The sequence below is a fragment of the Nansenia antarctica genome (assembly GCF_963989245.1).
Source record: "Nansenia antarctica genome assembly, chromosome: 8".
NCBI classification, from domain to species: Eukaryota; Metazoa; Chordata; class Actinopteri; order Argentiniformes; family Microstomatidae; genus Nansenia; species Nansenia antarctica.
Window position 1 is genome coordinate 45,863,058 of NC_137678.1, and position 22,061 is coordinate 45,885,118.

Consider the following 22,061-nt stretch of genomic DNA (forward strand, 5'->3'; position numbering starts at 1 on the left):
GATTCTGTGAACAGCTCATTCCAAAAGTGGAATTATGCGTCAATTACATCATACTTCAAGCCAGCGAGCGAGTCACCTAAATGGGGAACAGGAGGTCCTTAACGACACCGCTATCAGCATCCGGAGAACAAGGTGTTCCCTGCAACACGCACACGCGTCCAAAGATTACCTTCAAATCATCAATTATTAATTAGAAAATCACAGATTGCGATAGTACTGGATGGAGAGGCGGTCTGCGAGACCAGGACGTCAAAACGAAAGTGTCCTGGTGAACTGTGACCCAGATCCCAGGGCTAGCGTATACGAGCGCTAGCCAGCCTAGCGAACTGTGACACAGATCCCAGGGCTAGTGTAGACGAGCGTTAGCCAGGCTAGCCGCTCGTTGACCAGGAAGTAGCCCCGTAAGAGGCAGAGTGGCGCGGGAGCGACTATCGTTGGGCCTGCCAACCACCAACCCTAACCTGTCTCGTGTATCACAGCCCACAGCCTGTATTTTTGGATACTTCACTATATACATATTTATCATATATGTATCATAGCCTGTACAAATGCACATTGTATATAATCTCAATTTATATTTACCACTGCACATGTACATCCAGTCACCATTGTATGGCATGGTATGTCATTGCACATCACGCTACCATTTGCACTTTACTGTATAGTTTGCTGTTATACTCAGGGGTGCACATAACTTTTTGGGGCCAGTGCTCAGAGGAGCACCTAGGGATGCTGCTTGGTGCTCCCCGAGCTCGCGAGTCACGACCCGTCCCACAGGATGGATAAAAAAGGGATACATGGATAACTTATATTAGCAAAAGGACATGTATTCATAAATAAAGATGAACGAACAAATGATTGTGTGCAAAACAAAATAAACAAATGCAAAATCAAATGACTGCTCTTTAAGCATGAAAGTCTGTCAGACTCCTTTAACACAATGAAATCAACTGACATCTCTTTAAGCACTAACTGAATGTCTGTTCTTTAAACACAATGAAATCAACTGACATCTCTTTAAGCACTGCTCTGTTCTGTAAACACTGAAATCAAATTTTCAACAAAAAGTTACAGCCTAAGCATTTATTTATGCTACAAGCTTAATCATCATCATCACTGCTCTCTTTACTGCTGTAAGTTATCACTGTCCTCAATTTCAACCATGGTAGAGGATGTTGTAGGCCATCACTTTAAATAGCTCATTATTTTGATTGTGCAACGAAGTCTTTTTTTTTTCTTTTTCTAATAGAATTCCCAACCATATTCCCTGGGTCAGGGGTCGAGGTGCGATAATGAAGCTGTAAAACAAACGTCGGAACGTTTGAAAGCTTCAGAGTAAAGAAACGTGAAGTCCCTTGGTGTTGTTTTTCCTTTTAGCGACGAGTCGTTCGGGACTGAATTTTCACGTGGCGGCGAGATAACCGTGCGATACGCGATACGCGGAATGAAAGTACAAGTTACGCTACTTTCCGAATGTTTTCGTGAGGGGAGTCGCCGTACTCGTCGGGCCTTCGGCTGAGGGGACGGCAAATAGTTACTTACTTGGTGGGGCTTGCTTCTTGGACCCAGCTGTTGGTGCGCAAAAGCGCTGATCTGCCGCTGATCTGCCGCGCAGCCTGCATTTTGGTGACGCATGCGCACTGGCGCACCAGTTATGTGCACCCCTGGTTATACTGCTGTAAATACTGCTAGCTACATATCACATATCACATATAATTGCTATTTGTTGCACTTCTGGTTAGACGCACAATCATTTTGTTGCATTGTCTTGTACCATGTAATGACAATGAAGTGAATCAAATCTGATCTAATCTAATCTAACCACGACCCTTATCCTGACCCCCACAACTCCTCTAACCCTAACCAGTAACACTAACCACATGTTAACCAAAACATTAATCAAAATGTAGGTTTGTCGGTTGAGCGAGGCCGCAGTGACAGACGCTCACACGGCGGGACGGTGGAGATGAAGTGAAACTGCGGGCGGCCATCTTGGAGCCGTGGTCATGAGGGGAGCAGAAGGGGAGAGGTCAGGTGTGGGATGGCAGGGAGAGAGCACCTTAACTGCCCCTCCTGAGACATTACTACCCCCTGTGCACTGTGTCTCCTGAGACACTGTGTCTCCTGAGTAGCTGTGTCTCCTGAGACATGACTACCCCCAGCACTGTGTCTCCTGAGACATCTACTACCCCCCCAGCACTGTGTCTCCTGAGACATCTACTACCCCCAGCACTGTGTCTCCTGAGACATCTACTACCCCCAGCACTGTGTCTCCTGAGACATCTACTACCCCCCCAGCACTGTGTCTCCTGAGACATGACTACCCCCAGCACTGTGTCTCCTGAGGCATGACTACCCCCAGCACTGTGTCTCCTGAGACATGACTACCCCCAGCACTGTGTCTCCTAAGTAGGGGTGTAACGGATCACGGATAATCCGTGATCCGTTCGGATCGCCCTCCACGGTTCGGAACGCATGTGTACCGCGGATCAATAGCAAAATCGTTTTCTTTTTTTTTTTTTTTTTTCTTTTTTTTTCCTAACACCAGGGGAGCCACCCCTCTTAAATTTCGTTGTTTGGTACCTGTACTGTAGCAATGACAATAAAGACCATTCATTCATTCAAATGTAACCGGTAGAAAAACAATCATGTGCGCTTTATTCTCTCTCTGCATGCGTACTGAGTTGACAACAACATTCATTCACTCATCTCTGTCCCACTTATATCACGTCATATCACCCGCTAAGCAGCCTGGGTGATTGTGGCAACACACAAAAAAAGTACTCTGTTACGTACTCACTCCACGTGAAGCTGGGAATCCACAGCAACAAGTATCATGGCGAGTGCTAGCAACGTTGGCGAACTGGAAAGGCCTCCCTCGTCATTGAAATCACATGTATGGGAGCACTTTGGCTTCCCTGTTACTTATAATAATGATGGAAGGAGGGAGGTCGATAAGAAAGTTACGGTGTGTACCCTCACGTTGCCATGATGGCAAGACGCTACCTGGCTGTGCCGGCTACTTCAGTTCCTAGCGAGAGGGTGTTCTCCACAGCAGGAGACATAGTGACTGCAAATAGGTCTGCCCTCTCCCCAGACAATGTGGACATCCTCATATTTTTGAAAATGAATATGAAGTTATAAGCTTGAGGCTGCTTTGCTTTATTAACTTTTTTTTCTTACCATGTTTAAAGGATTTCACTTTATTATTTAGGTAAAGTTAGGTTTCACTTGGCAACCAGATTGCAGCAGTGATGTTATATATATATATATATATGTTATATATATGTTGTTATATATAGATGTTATATATATATGTGATATATATATATATATCAGTTTTGACATCTTGAATGTTGTTTTTTTGTTTCACACATTAAAAGTAGTGTTTTTACAGAATTCAAGGAAAATGTTGTTTTTATTAAAAAAAACATATGTTTTGTGTTGATCCGAAAAATGATCCGATCCGTGACTCAAAATCCGTGACACGATCCGATCCGTGAGTTAGGTGATCCGTTACACCCCTACTCCTAAGACACCTGCTTTTCCCCAATACTGTGTCCCCTAAGACTTCTACTGCCCCCCTTGCTCCAGTGTCTATTATTATTATATATTTTCTTTAATCTTTCTTTCTTTTCCATCACGACGACTGCCAATAGCCCTGGGCCTGAGCTAGATCACTCTTCCTGCTACGACTGGTGAACTGATGATTCACTTGCTTAGTCAAATGTATCGATTGTAAGTCGCTTTGGAATAAGGCGTCTGCTAAATGCCCAAAATGTCAATGTAAGAGAGAACCCCAAGAGTCTCCCCCTAGTACATCGTTTCTCAACGGGGGCGTTCAGACAACAGGCGCTGGAACAAATATGTTTTAAAGGGTTGAGGTGTTCTTGGGGGGCGTTCACGCATAAAGTATTTTTCTCATGAAAAACAGCTGTCAGCAGTGTTATTACGGGTACGTTCGTAAATGCACGAACGGTCAGTTCGCTCGGACAAACCGTCTTTTCAGTCAGAGCACCCATCTCTGAGCGCTCCCAGAGCGCAGTGCTCGGAACTTTGTAACTTTGTTAACAAAGTCTAATCAAAAATTAATAAATATTAGCATCATAAATAGGGATGTCCCGATCCCACTTTTTCACTACCGATACCGATACCGATACCTGGGCTTCGGGTATCGGCGATACCGATACCGATCCGATATTTGTATAAATTTTTTGACCCCTGAATTTTTTTTTATTTTTTATTTTTTTCCTAACACCAGGGGAGCCACCCCTCCTAAATTTCGTTGTTTGGTACCTGTACTGTAGCAATGACAATAAAGACCATTCATTCATTCATTCATTCAAATACCTCCCCAGTATATAGTCCACACCAACAACAGTTAAATTAAAGACTGCCAGCCTTTATTAAAGCAACAAAAATAGTACTCTGCAGTACTCAGTGACCACCTCTCTTAAAACGACATGGACTTTGCTTTTGTTAATTTTCCATTCGAGCAGCATCTCCTCCATGGCTGCCTTAATGGAATCCCCAGTGTGTGAGCCACGGAACTCACGGGCATGCAGCACCGCTTTCTTGAAAGTAAAATCAGAGTCTATCCAGTGTGCTGTGAGACTCAACAACGACATTGGACACACGTCTGAGCTCCAAATGTCCGTTGTGAAGCTAATAGCATCGACATTCTCCAATAGTTTGGCGAGGAACTCACACACTTCATTGTGCATTTTCGGGATGGCATTTTCGGTTATATAATGCCGACTGGGCAAAGTATAACGCGGCTCTAGGTGTTCAATTAAACTCCGAAACCCCACATTCTCTACCACCGAAAGTGGTTGGTCGTCGAGCACAATAAACCGAACCAATTTCTCCGTTATTGCTTTTGCAATTTTGCTGTCTGGGGGGAGTTTCTCTCGCATCTCGCCAATGTTATGTTCAATAACGGAGTCGAACTCAGAGCTTGTAGTCGGAGCTGGCAACTCCATTTAATCAAACACGAGTGTAACACAAAACGTAATACGGCACATGTCGTAAAGCCCAAACTGTCGTAAACACAGACGTAACACAGACGCGGATCGGGCACGCGGATCGGAGCCTTTTTTTTTTCTGGTCCGATCTCCGATCCAGCATTCAGGACCAATATCGGGTCGATATCCGATCTCAGTATCGGATCGGGACATCCCTAATCATAAAACAGTCTGTTTGTATTCTCTGATGTTGTCTGAGTTTGTTTAACACTCATAAACAGCATTTTTATTCACATTCACATGGCTTTTCTGCTCTCTGGTAAACTAATGATAATGATATTCCAACTGCCCAGTTAAATCAAATCTATTATTTGGCATTCAGTGACATGCTTTTTAAATGATATAACACAGAATATTAGTCAACATTAATATTCAGGGAAGAAAAAAAGCCAACTTTTTTTTGAGGGGGGGCGGTAAGAGACCTGGATAATGGACAGGGGGGCGCTGGCCCAAAAAAGGTTGAGAACCACTGCCCTAGTAGCAGGTCAGGTCAGGACTAACAGCCCTGCTCCAGCCATTAGGTTAGGTCAGGACTAACCACCCTGCTCCAGCCATTAGGTTAGGTCAGGACTAACCACCCTGCTCCAGTGCTCCAGCCATTGAACGGCCACCAGCTCCTACTCGCTGGGCGTGCGTGGTTTTGTTCCAGCCCAGTAGCCACCCACACCTGACTCAGCAGACCGAGTCAGACTTAGATCAGTCTAATAGATTGGTTAGGTCCCCCCCCCCCCCCACACAGCAGCTCCCAGCGCCACTAACTGAGATGCAGTGAGAGACGCTGGTTAGGTCCCCCCCCACACACACAGCAGCTCCCAGCACCACTAACTGAGATGCAGTGAGAGACCCTGATGGCTGACACTCGACTAGGCTCCAGTATGTGTGTGTGTGTGTGTGTGTGTGTGTGTGTGTGTGTGTGTGTGTGAGCATCAGATCAATGCGATAGCGCAGCAAAGTGAGCCGACGGTGACAGGTGCCGTAGTTTCAAGTTTCACGTTTTGTTACACCTTGTTATAGCCTACACGTGTAAGAGAGTAAAGTTCTTTACTACTTCGGTTCCTTGACATGGCAGCGACAAGAGAAATAAAGCGGCAATAGTTACTAACTAAAAAAGACAACTAACAGAAACAAGGCAGAGGTGGATAAAGTGGCGATAGTTATAAGAGACGAGTAAGACAAATACTCTGAATATTACACAAACTAAAGGAGTGCTCCCTGGGCTGATGAGGTCATGGTGTGATGATGTAAGAGGAGGATGTGTAACGCGCCCTATCAGCCTGCAGACTGACGGGGGCTGGCAGCGGCGCCACTATCAGCTGGACCCGTTGTTGGGTAATCTGCCTGCTGGATGGAGAAAGAGAGAGAGAGAGAGAGATGGAGACAGAGGGAAAGGAAGAGGGGAGGCGGTGGGATCGGGTCAAAGTGTCAGTGTGTGTGGGTGCGAGTGTGTGTGCGTGCGTGTGCGCACAAGTGTGGGTGTGAGTGTGTGCGGATGCGAGTGTGCGTGTGTGTGTGTGAGTCTGGTTGTGCGTGAGACTGTGTGTGCGTGAGACTGTGTGTGTGTGTGTGTGTGTGTGTGTGTGTGTGTGTGTGAGTGTGTGCAGGTGCGAGTGTGCGTGTGTGGGTGAGACTGTGTGTGTGTGTGTGTGTGTGTGTGTGTGTGTGTGAGACTGTGTGTGTGTGCATGCGCGAGTGCGTGTGTGCGCGAGTGTGCGGGTGTGAGTGTGTGCGGATGCGAGTGTGCGTGTGTGGGTGACACTGTGTGTGTGTGTGTGTGTGTGTGTGTGTGTGTGTGTGCGGGTGCGAGTGCGAGTGTGCATGTGCGGGTGAGACTGTGTGTGAGTGAGTGAGTTACATTTTACACATGTGGCATTTTACCACAAAGTGACTCACGACAAACAGGCCACGTTCGTCTAAGGAAGTGAATCATCTACTAACTGTCATCAGAAGGAAAAGCCGTCTATGCTTTGACCAGGGGCCGCTGGCAGCTACAACGCTAGAAGGAAGGAAGGATGGCTTTTAGAGAAACTATACAGAGGGGGTAAGGGGGGATGAGGAGGAAGTCTACAGAGGGGGTAAGGGGGGATGAGGAGGAAGTCTACGGAGGGAGAGAGGTAGTGACTCTGCAGTCCTGACAGCAGCGGGGCGGCAGGACGCTAACAAGTGGTGACAGAGCAGAGAGAGACTGACCGCTGCTGCGTCCACGTAGAGATGGTGCTGGGCCAGGTGGCAGAGAGAGGCGCAAGAACAACTGTGTGTGTGTGTGTGTGAGTGTGTGAGTGAGTGAGTGAGTGAGTGAGTGAGTGAGTGTGTGAGTGAGTGAGTGAGTGTGTGTGTGTGTGTGTGTGTGAGAGTGAGTGAATGTGTGTGTGTGTGTGTGTGTGTGTGAGCCCACATCTCCAAGAGAAAGGCTAAACAGTTAGCAAGGCTTTGCTCCATATCTGCTATTATCGGTAGCCGCTCAATATGGAGACGGCGTTGCTTTTTGTACCCTTAGAGTAGATACAGTTTTACAGTAATTAGGGATGCTCCGATTTATCGGCCACCGATTTAAATCGGCCGATTTCACTCCAAATGACTCGATCGGTGATCGGCAAAAATGGCCGATCGCAAAAACCGTTTTTTCTTTTTTTTTTTTCTGGGGAAGACAGATAACTGAACAGAAAACATAGGAGGACGTAACAGTATGTAAACCATGAAGGCCACGTTTATGATGTCTTTTATACAGCCATATCGACTGACTTGGGCTTCAGGCCCTAACTGGGTGATAGGCCAGACCTTTACTATGCCATAAAAATGGGTCTGCGTTTGCTTGGTGCCTAATGGATCAAAACTTTTGTCTAAAAAGCAAAAAATATGTAGGCTATCCAGTCAGTAGGCCTACAGTTATGTATTTTTTTTAAAAATCGGTATCGGTATCGGTTGATCTTGAGGAAAAAAATCGGTGATCGGTATCGGCCCCAAAAATCCAGATCGGAGCATCCCTAACAGTAATGCTGTTGTGTCTGTTAACCCACATGTGAAACATCCTCTGTGTTAATATTATATGTGTACGATGGTTGCTGTACAGTCACAAACATAAACGAATGTCTCCCAATGAACTGATTGCACTGATAGTGTTTATGTCCTTAATGCACTTTGGATTCATGTGGACTGGACATAAGTAAAGCATTTAAAATGTCTGTGTGTGTGTGTGTGTGTGTGTGTGTGTGTGCATGCGTTTCTCGTTCTTCCTGACACACCAGACCGCAAACCACAGCTTCTTCTAAAGTCTCCCGACCACAATGACATGACGACACGTTTACCATGGTTACTGACTGTGTGTCCGTGTCAAAGGGACTGGAGGAGAGAGGTGAGAGACACCCACTACAAACACACACACACTAGGGATGCTCCGATCTGGATTTTTGGGGCCGATACCGATCACCGATTTTTCCCCTCAAGATCAACCGATACCGATACCGATTTTTTTTAAATACATAACTGTAGGCCTACTGACTGGATAGGATAGCCTACATATTTTTTGCTTTTTAGACAAAAGTTTTGATCCATTAGGCACCAAGCAAACGCAGACCCATTTTTATGGCATAGTAAAAGTCTGGCCTATCACCCAGTTAGGGCCTGAAGCCCAAGTCAGTGATATGGCTGTATAAAAGACATCATAAACGTGGCCTTGATGGTTTACATACTGTTACGTCCTCCTATGTTTTCTGTTCAGTTATCTGTCTTCCCCAGGGAAAAACAAAAATAAATAAATAAATCGGTTTTTGCGATCGGCCATTTTTGCCGATCACCGATCGAGTCATTTGGAGTGAAATCGGCCGATTTAAATCGGTGGCCGATAAATCGGAGCATCCCTAACACACACAGACACAGACACAGACCATTTACACAGTTCAAACATGGTCATGTTCCCTGGTACAGAGGGGTTTTGAGGCGGTTATTTTTTTAGTTTTCAGGCTTCTGAGGCAAAACCGTCTATGGCTAGCAAGCGTGTAGCTGTCCAACAGACGCTAACGCACAATGCAGACGTCCTCCCGCCCACGCACACACACACACGCACACACAGGCCCCCATACAGACAACTGAACCCAGTAACACCAGTAACCAAGGTATGCAAAGGCTAAGGACAAAAGCATGCGCACACACAGCGATGATATCATATTTGAGCCGATCGTGACCACACCCACTGAAAAGACACTGCTCTCTCCAGCTCTCTGTAAAACCCTCACACACACGCGCACACACACAGTACACACCCACCCACACACACACACACACGTTGATGTGTAATATGGATAGGACTGAGAGGGTGAGTCACTCTTTCTTTCTGATTAAAAGCAGCAGAAGTGTAGCAGCCCCAGCCCTCCCAGCCCTCCCTGGCCTCTCCCTGGCTCTGACACAGTGGATGCAGCACAACACAATACCCGCTGCAATCCAGGGGTACACAAATCAATAAATAACAAACTATCTGGAATTCTGGCATTGGAACGCCAGCAGAAATATTACTATGCAAAATAAATTAACAAATTCCATGTCCCGATGACTGCCTCTGGCAACCCACACTGGTGTTTAAGGCCAGGAGGAGGAGGAGGGGGGGGGGGAAAGACTCCATCTGGCAACCGCCGTCGTCCTGGCGACCATGAGGGACATTTTCTTTGTGCAAAAGCTCTTCAACAAACTCACATCCTTCCTGCAAAACTAATACCCCCTCCATCACCCGCCCCCCCGCGCCCCCCCCCCCCCCCCCCCGCCTCTCTCCCAAACCCCCCAAAACAAAAACGCAGGCTTTCCAGGAGAGGAAGAGAGAGAGAGAGAGAGAGAGAGAGAGAGAGAGAGAGAGAGAGAGAGAGAGAGAGAGACACACACACACACAGACACACACACACACACACACACACACAGAGACACACACAGACAAACACAGACAAACACACACACACACACACACACACACACACACCTTCACTTGAACTTTTGGTTCCCCTAGAACTGGTCTTAATAAGGTCAGTTGCTCATCTCCAAATATGGTTGACCGATAAACATATAAACATACCATGGGGTTTCTAGCCTCACTTCCTCTACCGTGGTTTGTGTCTGAGGTCTGTCTTCTGTTTCCTCTCTCCTCCTGCACTGGGCTCCTTGCTAGGCCACACACACACACACACACACACACACACACACACACACACACACACACACACACACACACTTAGCCTGACTGAACTAGCAGTGAAACTGAGCACCTATTATTGAACACATTTGGAATACAACGCTTAGTTAGGATACTAGTAGCCTATAACGGCTAGTTAGGATACTAGTATAGCCTCTGTCCATTAGACTAGTTAGGATACTAGTATAGCCTCTGTCCAGTAGGCCTAACTAAATGGTAAATGGTAAAAGGGCTGCCGCTGCACTTATATAGTGCCTTTTTGCTGCTCCAAAGCGCTTTACAACGGCCTTTCATTCACCCATTCACACAGACATTCACACACCAATGGCGGCATTGGCTAACCTGCTTGCATCCCTAAGCACTGGTCCAGAGACAGTATGGTGGGGTCTAACACCTCATCATAAGGCTGAGGACTGACGTCAAGGAAAGCTGATCTTGGAACAGTAATGAGACACGTCCCTTCTTCCTTTGAGGAACATGGGGTTTACGTTTACACGTATCCAACCACTGGATCTCAGCAGCAGGGACAGGAGGAGTAGCATAGTAGAGGAGTGTGTTAGATGATAAGGCCGCTCCAGACACTGATTAGCCATCAGCCTTTTCACAGCTGCATACAGGGATAGAATAAGACCGTAATCAGAAAGTGACATCATTCCCCAAGCCACATCACAACACTTCTGTGTGTGTGTGTGTGTGTGTGTGTGTGTTAGCGTCGCCCTATCGCAGTATTCGGTCGGTGCTAAAAGAGCCTCTGTGTGGAGCGCTGTGTGCTATGCTAACATCGCCGACAGCTAGCCTACGTCACACTGACAGTGTCAACTTAAGTCAAGAGAAGGGGTGGAATGTCAAGAGAAGTTATGAGGAGAATTCTCACACCGAGGTCTTTGACCACTGAGATTATGACAGATAAGGGCTTGATGAAAAAGAAGAAAAGAAATATGGCTCCATGTCAAGCGTTTCCCAGCAGCCTCTCCTCTGAGGGAGACACAGGCAGGGCCGCTGAAGAGAGGGGGGCCGGGGTTTTTTAAAGACAATTTGAAAGCCGTCCAAACCCTAACCTCTCTCCCCCTACATCTCACTAAAAGTCAGAGCAGGACAGTAGATCTCTCTCCCTCCCCACCCCCACACCTCTTTTCTTCTTCTTCTTCTCCTTTTTCTTCTTCCCAAGTCCCCCAAGGTCCTCGTTGTGTCATTACCATTCGGGGGACAATTTTGGCCGTCTGTGGCGCAGGAGGTAGAGCTGCTGTCTAATTTATCGCACGGTTGGCAGATCGGCGGTTCGAGCCCCGGCTGGCCACATGTCAGTGTCCTTGGGCAAAGACACTGACGCCAAATTAGTCCCATTGAGCAGGCCGGCGCCTTGCATGGTAGCTTGCCGCCATTGGTGTGTGGATGTGTGTGTGAATGGGTGAATGAGAGGCTGTTGTAAAGCGCTTCGGATAAAGGCGCTATATAAGTGCAGTCCATTTACCATTCTATTCCACAGTGGTCTGCTAAACCTAAACCTATATATCATCTATTACACCCCCCCCCCCCCCCCCCCCCAGGAGGTCAGGGTTCGTCTCCAAGGCGATAGGAGGTCAGACCGTCAAATCAGCCTTTTCCGCCGGTTCGTCAACACAGGGGGGGGGGGAAAGGTCCTTCCGGATGATTCCGACACAACCACGCCCCCCAGTCTGGGCTAGGCAGAGTGACCAAGACAAAATAGACCTAATTAATTAATTAATTGTATTAATTAATTTTGTTTTATTGCCGACTTGTTAGAATGTGGTATTTTCATGCTCTAGGCACGGGGGGTCCGCCATAGACCGCCACCCTGGAGCAATTAGAGGGGTTCAGGGCCTTGCTCAAGGACACCTCGACACGTGGCCCCGCCCGGGGGTTCGAACTTCGAACCTCCGACCTTGCGACCGTTTAGACGCCGGCTCTAACCTCCTGAGCCACGACCGTCCCGGCCTAGTCGCGGCCGTTAGGACCACGCGGTCCCGTCTGGCGTGTAAGTCGTTGAACAGATGCTCCTATCTGGAGAGCTGTAGGAGGGTCTTACGATAAGGGGGGGTGGGACGACCGCAATGATCAAACCAGCTTTTCCCCTGGGGGGGGGAAGGGGAGAGTAGCAAAAATCACTTCCACCATGTTAAGACGAACGTCCATCCAATCAGGAGCACCTGCTCCTGGTCCGGGAACCAATGAGCAACGAGCAGCATGTCTTTTCATCCAACCGACTGCCATGTGCGAGATTAGGGGCAAACGCAGTAGGGGTACCAGACTCTAATCTTTCTTTCTGAGACACTCAGTCTCTGAAACTACGCTGGGGGTGATGCTAAAGGAGGGGGGGGGGTTGGATGGCCTAACAACAGACATAATCTCGCTCCACCACTGAATTACCCTGGAGGGATTTGTTGAACGATTACTACCCTTAACCCCCCCCCCCCAGCACGACTGGGAGAACAGGATCGCATCGAGTCTTGTCCGGAGGGGCGACGGAGGGCGGCGGGCAGGGGGGGGGGGGGGGGTTACATTCTCCAGATTCCAGGGAAGACCATCAAAGCGTGGCTTCTCGCAGTGGGTCATCCCTCCCTGCCCCCCCCCTCTCTCAGCGTGGCTGCAGGATGACCCCTAGTCCTCGCTGGGGAGCAGATCCAAACTGCAGTTCCCTAGCTCACACACACACACCATCCAGAAACTGTCCCACAGCATAGCCCATTGATTGTGAGTGTGACAAGACAGAGAATGCGTGTGTGTGTGTGTGTGTGTGTGTGTGTGAGAGACAGAAGTGGCTGTGTGCGTATCAGTGTGTGCCCCGGGGCCCCTCTGGTCTACCAGCAGCAGTAACACTGACCAGGCTGCAGGGCTGCAGGGCCCGGGGGGGGGGGGGGGGGGGGGGCCGTCTGCCTCATGAATAAGAAGCATTCACTACAGCAGACAGACGGCTGGACGACAGCAACACACACACACACACACACACACACACACACACACACACACACACACACAGACATGCGCACAGACACAGACACACACACACACACACACACACACACACACACACACACCACGCAGATACAGACATGCGCACAGACACACGCACACACACACCACACAGATACAGACATGTGCACAGAATCACAGACACACACACACACACACACACAGACACAGACAGAGACACACACACGCACACACCACAGATATAGACATGCGCACAGACACAGACACACGCGCACAAACACAGACACGCGCGCACACACACCACACAGATACAGACATGCGCACAGACACACAGACACACAGACACACACACACACACACACACACAGACACAGACACAGACACAGACACAGACACAGACACAGACACAGACACAGACACAGACACAGACACAGACACAGACACACACACACACACACACACACACACACACACACAGTAGTCCAAGGGTCCTAACAGTGAGACCAGTGCGTTCAAGGCTAGAGCACAGAGCAGAGGTTCTACCAGTGAGTCAGGTGCAGGAGAGCAGAGGTTCTACCAGTGAGTCAGGTGCAGGAGAGCAGAGGTTCTACCAGTGAGTCAGGTGCAGGAGAGCAGAGGTTCTACCAGTGAGTCAGGTGCAGGAGAGCAGCAGGACCCAGGGCAGAGGCTCTGGGAGAGACCAGGGCAGCGTCCAGTCGCAGCTCGACCCTGGACGGGGGGGGGGGGCTGCAGCAAGCACTGCTCACAGCCATACAGAGGGGTAACGTCACCATGACAACGTCCAGTCAAGTCCCCTCTTTCATGCCGTGTCCACAGAGACAGCCATTCACACACACAGACACTCGCACACATAACTGTACACAAACAACGCACCCACATAAACATGGAAGTATGCGACTTGCACAGCACACACACACACAGGGCTTTCACACCGCCAAGGAACCATGACCCGTGCCCCGTTCCGGAACCTTCTGAACCTCGGTGCTGTCTGGCGATACCAGTGTGACCAGAACCGTCGGCGTCATCTACGTTGGGGCAGGATAAACCGAAAATGTCACAACAAGATGGCGGCTACTTCACTGGAAATTAGGATAATATCTTCCGCTACAGTGTCTGAAATAAACACTATTTCCGATGAAAAATAAACCAAAAAAACACCTTGGCGGAGTGAAAGCCCTAACAGTGGAGGGACGGGGGGACGGGACACTAACTCACACAGACGCGCACATGCACACACACTTCTCTGTCCCCTATGAAAGACAGATTGTGAGGGGCTATTTCTGGAGGTCCTGGAGAGGCTGCAGCCCTGCAGGAAGTGGCTGCCCACAGACAGGCATCGCTGGCAGGATCACAGCAGTCGTCCTCCTCTCTCTCTCCCTGCCTGTCCCTCTCTCTCTCTCACCCTCCCTGCCTCTCTCTCCCTCCCTCTCTCTCTCTCTCACCCTCCCTGCCTCTCTCTCCCTCTCTCTCTCTCACCCTCCCTGCCTCTCTCTCCCTCTCTCTCTCTCTCTCTCACCCTCCCTGCCTCTCTCTCTCTCTCTCTCTCACCCTCCCTGCCTCTCTCTCCCTCTCTCTCTCTCTCTCTCTCTCACACCCTCCCTGCCTCTCTCTCTCCCTCTCTGACTGGTCTTAAGTCTCAGTTAGCTTAGCATCATCAAGCCTTGACATATGGCTCTGTACAGTACGTTATGACGCCGTGCTAACCCTATACTGGTCTGAGTGGCCCTGGAGCATTCTGTTTAGACCCCCCGCTGCATACACAAACACCCCTCCAACCCCACCCTGAGAGAGAGGGGGGGGGCAGAGAGAGGGGATCAGTGTGTGTGTGTGTGTGTGTGTGTGTGTGTGTTCAGGGCTCGACATTAACGCCGTTTTACTTGTCCGGAGCAAGTAAAACTTTCGCCGGGTTTGTTTGCGCGAGCACGCCGACGTTGCTAGATCCTGGATATTTTTACCTGTGTGCAGGAAGAACAACAGACGGCGCATGCGCCAGACCAGACTAGATGATCGTGAGTGAAGATACTTGCTTACTTGCTCCGGACAAGTAAAACGGCGTTAATGTCGAGCCCTGGTGTGTGTGTGTGTCTAAAGCAGATTTGACTGACTGACAGACTGGATGAGCAACTCCCCCAGAATCATGTGGTCAGGCCTCCTTGGCTTCTGGGAAGTATGGTCAACAACACACACACACACACACACACACACACACACACAACAACGCACTCAGACAACACAGGCGAGCGCACAGCACAGCACACACCCCATTCCCCGGGTTTTCAGAGAGAGTGTAGCCACACACTCGGAGGGACAATCTGGATTCTCGCTCTAAACACGTCTCCCTGGGGTGCTCTCTCCTACTTCCTGTCGGAGCCAGGAGCCCCGCAGACCGAGTATCCGATTCGCTGCCGTGTTCTCAGCGCTGTGTTGGAGGATGGCTGTCAAAACAGAGCAACACACCACAGCACAGTTTCACAAGAAACCCGGGCTAAAAGCAGGCCACTCCCCTGCAACAGTGTGCCTCTTCCCTATCCACACAAACCAGCCATCCCGTCTCTAAAGGGACTATCTATCTAACTGAATGGTAAGTGTCTGGGTCGAATAACAATGTAGGCAACCTGACACCTTGGTGACTAATAGCATGTGTGAATAGGAGCTGCAGGCACTGCCCCTGAAGTCAGCTGCTTCCTTCAGGGCAGGGGTGTGTTCCACAAGCTAACAACACTAACAAGAGTCTGTCTACTGTAACAGGCAAAGACACCCGTTCTAGGAGTCAGGGTTTAGCTTTTAGAACCTCCACCGACAATCATTCCACTGGTGAGTGCTTGAGACCACACACACACACACACACACACACACACACACACACACTTTTGTGATAAGGATCCATGACTGCATTGTGTATATAGAAACACACAGTTGATGCTGATGACAGCCTCGCTGTGCAACAAACCTGCCAACGGCTGAGATGATCTCACACACAGCCAAACCTGTCAGTCAACGTGGCTGACGCCTGCGAGACATTCCACTGTTGCTGAGTGACAGTCAGAGCACAGATGAAGCAACACCTACACACCTGTGCTTACAGGACAGTTTGCTGCACTTAAGAATTCCTTCCAAACACCCGGTGACGAGAGCGTCGAGCTCTCTGGCACTGGGGGGATGTCAGAAGACAGCCTCTGAGGCAGAATAATAAACTGGATCAATGTGGATATATCGATCTGACAGCAGAAGAGTAATGAATATGGAGTTAGCCTAAATGATACTGCGTAAGGGAATAAGACTGAGGAGGAAGCCGAATCTAATCTTAACCTAATCTTCCATATTTGATACATAGGCTACATATTTGATTCGTATTGATATACATTCCCGTTGAACATCAAGTTAGGCACCCCAGGTGTATGTGCAATGTGTACAGGGGACGCTGGAAAGGTTTGGGAATGACGCTAAATCATCATAATCACACACCACAACTCAGTGTGATTTTTTTTTTTTTACTAGGCACTGAAGCCTTGATCACCTCTGCACTGGAGCTTTAATGTCTGGTTCCCAGATGCTTTACAGACCTTGTCTGCATTCAGTAACGAACAGCGGGGTAGAGACAGGAAGGAGCGATTCTGCAGCGTGTGCAACGTCCACATTATAACATCCTGCCGATTCCTGCACATATTGGCCGCTTCCAACCAATATGCATTAAATGCAAAAAACTACTATTCATTGTTCCACCACCTCCACGCCAATCCTTGTTTGCAGTCGCAAAGAACTTCACTTGTCATGGTTATGTTTTTTTTATTATTATATATATATATACTGCTGCTGCTTCTCAATAAATCATGGACATAATCCATTCTATAAATAAAACACTTCCACGTTACAAGTTTCCAACCAGCTACATGCTTTCTTCGGATAAGGCGACTTGAATATTTCATGTTTAACGGGCCATTAACATTATACAGGGGGGATCTAGGCCACGGCACGAACGGGGGAGGAGAGGGGGGGGGGGGGGGCGTCAGATAACGGTCCCAACAACACGCACACACACAAACACACACACACACACACAACACACACACACACACACACACACACACACACACAACAGGAGGAAAACTGAACTGCTTGTGTCCTCTCTCTCTCTCTCTCTCTCTCCATTCTGGCCGATCTGGAGGGGTAGTTGGGGAGGGGCAAAGCCCATCTAGGTTAATCCACAAACAAAAAAAACAGACAAAGAAAACAACACATTTCCAAACCAATTCTAAGACTCGGGTCTGACACGTTTCTTCTCTTGTGACTGTTTTAACTTTGATCCTATATAGGCAGATTGGATGGCTAAAACTTTGCAAGAGGAGCTTACTAACTAACTAACTGACCGTCCCAAACACAGCCAGCTGAGCGAAGCTAACAGCTAACGAGCCACACCAGAAACGCTCAACCGAACCACGTCCAACTCATCTCGACACGGACAGATAAAAAAGTTGGGACCAAAGTGACCACGGCACGATCATGCGACCAGTGAAATAGCTTCTCTGAGCGGTTGGTTGGTTGGTTTAATAATAAATCCGTATTACGCCACTTGAGCTTAACAAAGTCAACCAAACACCAGTCATAGCATTACATTACATGACATTACTGTAATGATTACATTACAGCCAGCTGACTGCTGCTGGGCGAGTTTGCAAGGCTGGGTTAAACTATTGAACCAAAAATGCATTGACAGGAAAATCTGGAAACGGCTAATGCAAAATCATTCACTCGAATTCCCCTTTTCCTTAGAGTCGTGGTGTGTGGAAATGGGAACTGTTGAAAATGACACCGAGACCAGACGGGCCAACAACGCTAGCTTAAAGTAGACTTAAATCTCGAGTTGAGAGTTGTGGGCCTCTGCGAGAAAGAATCCGCGATGTGGAGTTCAGTGCCCTGCCCAGCGTTAGGCCACCCTGGCCCGGCCCCCGGAGCTGTGCGGGACGCCGTTTTAATTGTCCCGTCCCGGCCCCCGTCCCCCTGTTTACCACGACCGAACCACGGCTAATACGCTAGGCTAGCGTTAGCCTCCCGAGCTAATCATCTAGGGGGGGGGGGGGAAATACCATCCCAAACACTCACCTCTCTTATCGAGGTCGTACCCGACCACCAAGAAGTAGTCGGCGAGCCTGGCCATCTCGGCCGTTCACAGCGACAGGCCTTGCTGGCTGTATCCGTTCCCTTTACCGTCGGTTACTCTAGTCCGTTCACATGCTGGTAGCGAGAGACACATCGCGGGCGACAGTAGCATCCTTCCAGCTGTATCCCGCCGCCATACTGTCAGTCTGTCTGCCTGGCCCTGACAGCGGAGTCGCACTGCGTCTGCGCAGAAGTTTTTTTTTTTTACAGGGAGGGGCCCCGCGCATGGCCAAAAATGTCCCCCCCCATGAGGAGCCATAACCACAATTGCCTAGGCCCTAGAGATCATCTGACAATCTGTACCCTGAAAACTTATAACCCATATTTGTGTTTTTTTTACTGACACAAAACAAAACATTTGTCAACCCTGCCTGCGTCGTTATATTTTAGCCTTCGGTTCAGGGGATGTTTGGTACACATTTCAAACACTTAGGGCCAGTTTCACTGACAAGGCTTAAGCCTAATCCTGGACTAAAAAGCATCTTGAGTGGAGATTTTACATTGAAAGTGTGATTTAGTCCAGGACTAGGCTTAAGCCTTGTCTGTGAAACCGGCCCCAAATCTTGTCATTTTACCCGCACCAAACAGTTAAACATATAAGCATCAAACCTTTGTGATGAGCCATTCATTCCTCACTGATACAACTATCAGCACATACAAACGTATTGACCGACTCCCTGTCAAACAACTCTCTGCGTGCATTCGGTGAAGTAGTATCTGATTGGATCACCAATTTCCCACTGTTAACAGACACACCTCTGACCATGTCATGTCAGGACCGAGTCCTAGGGGATTGGCTTCTTTGTGTGGCCATGGCCAAATATCACAAGAAGATAGCTAGAGGACGAGTTCATGCTTGCTTGAAATAATGAAATAATTGACAATTCATTTTAATAGATAATAGAGGGTTTAGCAATGCTATGCAGTCTTATGTATTCAATGTTTTTGCAATGGTTTCTTCATTGTGTGTGTGTGTGTGTGTGTGTGTGTGTGTGTGTGTGTGTGAGTGTGTGTGTGTGTGTGTGTGCATGTGCTTGTGTGTGTGCGTGCATCCACGCGTGTGTATACGTGTGTGTGCGTATCTGTATGTGTGTGTGTGTGTGTGTGTGTGTGTGTGTGTGTGGTGTATGTGTGGGTGTTGGCTTGAATAGGACGTCCCCTCCCAGTGCAGATGAATAACTGTGTCTTCAGTGTGCTCTTAAACATAGTAGGTCACAGCTATTCATCACACTTGCATTGTCCCCACATCATTGTCTAAACAGCACTAAGGATATACCTACGTGATCACTTAGGTTACGTAATCTATTCATGCCCAAGGCAAAATGTAATTATTCCATACACCTAAGCAACAGTTGAACCTAAAGCATACACAAAGTACTGCCTTGACACACAGCATTGTTGTCAGCTGCTGCACTGATGATGCGATAGTGATAGGGGGGTTAAGGGCAGATTACTTTTACCCTGGACATCCTTTGAAACGTCCTTGGCTGTCAGCACTGTGACAGCATTGAGAGAATTCCAACACTTCCTGCATTGTGACCTTTGACCCAAAGTACTTATCACTCCGGCATTAAAAACATTCCCAGGCATGCTATTAAGCATTTTTTCTTCTTGCATCTTTGTTTCTCTGCCTCTCAGTAGAGTTCTACTCTCCCACATATCTTACACAAACAACTTGGTATGTTTTGACTGAGGGGAGTTGGCTACTTTTTTTTTTTTCATTAAGCATCCCCTTTCCACAGCGAATACAAGATAACATGTATTCAAGATGAACAATCGTCGTCAACGGAGTGATGCTATTTTCATGCTTGCGAGTGACGTCAAGGGGGAAGGTCTCGCTGCATACGGCTGACACGTAACGTAACCTTGAAATAGACTTGACCAATTGCCAGTGGGCATGAGGGATAAAAAAACAGTTCTCCTTGGTCCTTGTCTTTGAGCAGACTGTAGGGTCAAACAATTCGCTCTCCTGTTAACCGCAACGATGCTAGCGCTCAATTAAGATGAATTAAATGTGTGTGAGACAGAGAGAGGTCTAGAGACAGTGAGTCATGGCCTCGCGTACTATAGACACACTGATCAGGTTTCCCACCAGGCCTTGTGAAAAATAGGGTCTTCTTCGCTAATGAAGTGCTCCCTCACACCTGTGCTGTTTCACTATCCAGATCCCCTCTGAAGAGAGCCCAGTCCACTGACATTCCTTCTCACTGCACCTGTGTATGTTCCAGCAAAGAGCATCCATAACCTGGGCTTATGCAGAGATAGACTGAGACAGAGAGAGAGAGGGGGGGGGGCGTATACGGTCAGCTCCTGTCACTGATCACCCCGCTCCTATCACCCGACATACAGCCCCCTCAGAGCACAAAGAGATGAACAGTCGGGCCGGATGCAAGAGTCATGTGACTTCCTGCCAACAAACCAACAGACAGGAAGTGGGTTGAAGGCCTCTTGCAAATCATAGCTCCTCGTAGGGGATCCGGCGGTTCAATTGCTCATCCTCTGAGATGAAGTAAGCGTGAAAATGCTCTAATGAACAGTCTGACTCACTGTATCTGAGTGATTTTAATGACTTTCGGAAACTGTTCATGATGTAGTCTACTGTAGAAAATGTGTAATAACGCAGTCAAATGTCTTTGAGGTTTTAACCAAAGAAGAGCCACATACTATAATACAAGTATAAATAAATACAAGACTGACTAAGGCCATTTGCTCGCCTGCGGTGAGATTTTAAAAACAAACCAAATCAGAATCAGAATCAGAATCAGAAGACTTTTATTGCCATGACATGTAAACATGTTAGGAATTTGGTTTGGTACCATGGAGCACGGTTTACAGAAGGACAGGTGCAAGACAGGACAAGACAGTGCAAACCAACATCAAAGTGCAAGAGTCATAATTAATATAAATATAAAGTGCAGAGATCAAGTGTTCAAGTGTTCAAGTGTTCATATCCAGACAGTGCAAAGCTCTCTGGGTGGGGGTGGAGGGAGGGTAGATAGATAGGGGTCAGGTCAGCGGGGGGGGGGGGGGGGCAGCGGCATTTAGGAGCCGGATGACTGTGGGGAAAAAGCTGTTTGTATGTCGGACCTTCACAGTATTTATGGACCGCACCCTCCTGCCTGAGGGGAGCGGGGCGAAGAGACCGTGTCCTGGGTGTGCGGGGTCAGCCATGATCTTCCTGGCCCTCCCCAAAGCCCTACTTTTAAACAGGGCCTCAAGGGGGGGCAAAGGGCAGCCAATCACCCTCATTCTCTTGCACCCAAATGCAAGAGAATGACTGAGCTTTATAGAGAAAGGTTTGTTACATGCAAAGTTCACCTTTGCTATAGTAGACTACATCAGTTTCCTCAATTCAATCCAATCCTCAGATAGGGAGTCAGACTGTGACGCTTTGGAAACTGAAACTCTTTAATAGCTTTGGGTTTCAAGTTTCAAGTTTCAAGTTTCAAGTTTATTTTTCCATCACATTACACATGTGTAAGAGAGTAAAATTCTTCGGCTTCGGTTCCTGATATTTCAGCACAAGACAATAAGGCAATAGGCACACTACTGTGACAGTAGTACAGGACATATAAGACAGGATACAGTTAGAAGTATCCAGACAATTTGCAGACATTAATAAGACAACAATTTGACCATCTATAATTGATACCCTAAACACCCACTATAAGGCCAAGCCTCCTCATCTCTCTGGGTTCATTGATAACCCTAAACCTAACCCACAGAATCCTTCTGGT

The 22,061-nt window shown here is 48.1% G+C and overlaps 1 protein-coding gene across 1 annotated transcript in view; it reads right to left on the reverse strand.

Moving 5' to 3' along the window:
* sbf1 (SET binding factor 1) overlaps nucleotides 1–18,402 on the reverse strand; it is an 88,639-nt gene extending 70,237 nt beyond the window's left edge. Inside the window, exon 1 of the mRNA XM_080537886.1 lies at nucleotides 18,268–18,402. Within this exon, the coding sequence (XP_080394012.1) occupies nucleotides 18,268–18,322 (55 nt within the window). The 5' untranslated portion in view covers nucleotides 18,323–18,402. The remainder of the gene's footprint in view (nucleotides 1–18,267) is intronic.
* Nucleotides 18,403–22,061: the final 3,659 nt, after the last annotated feature.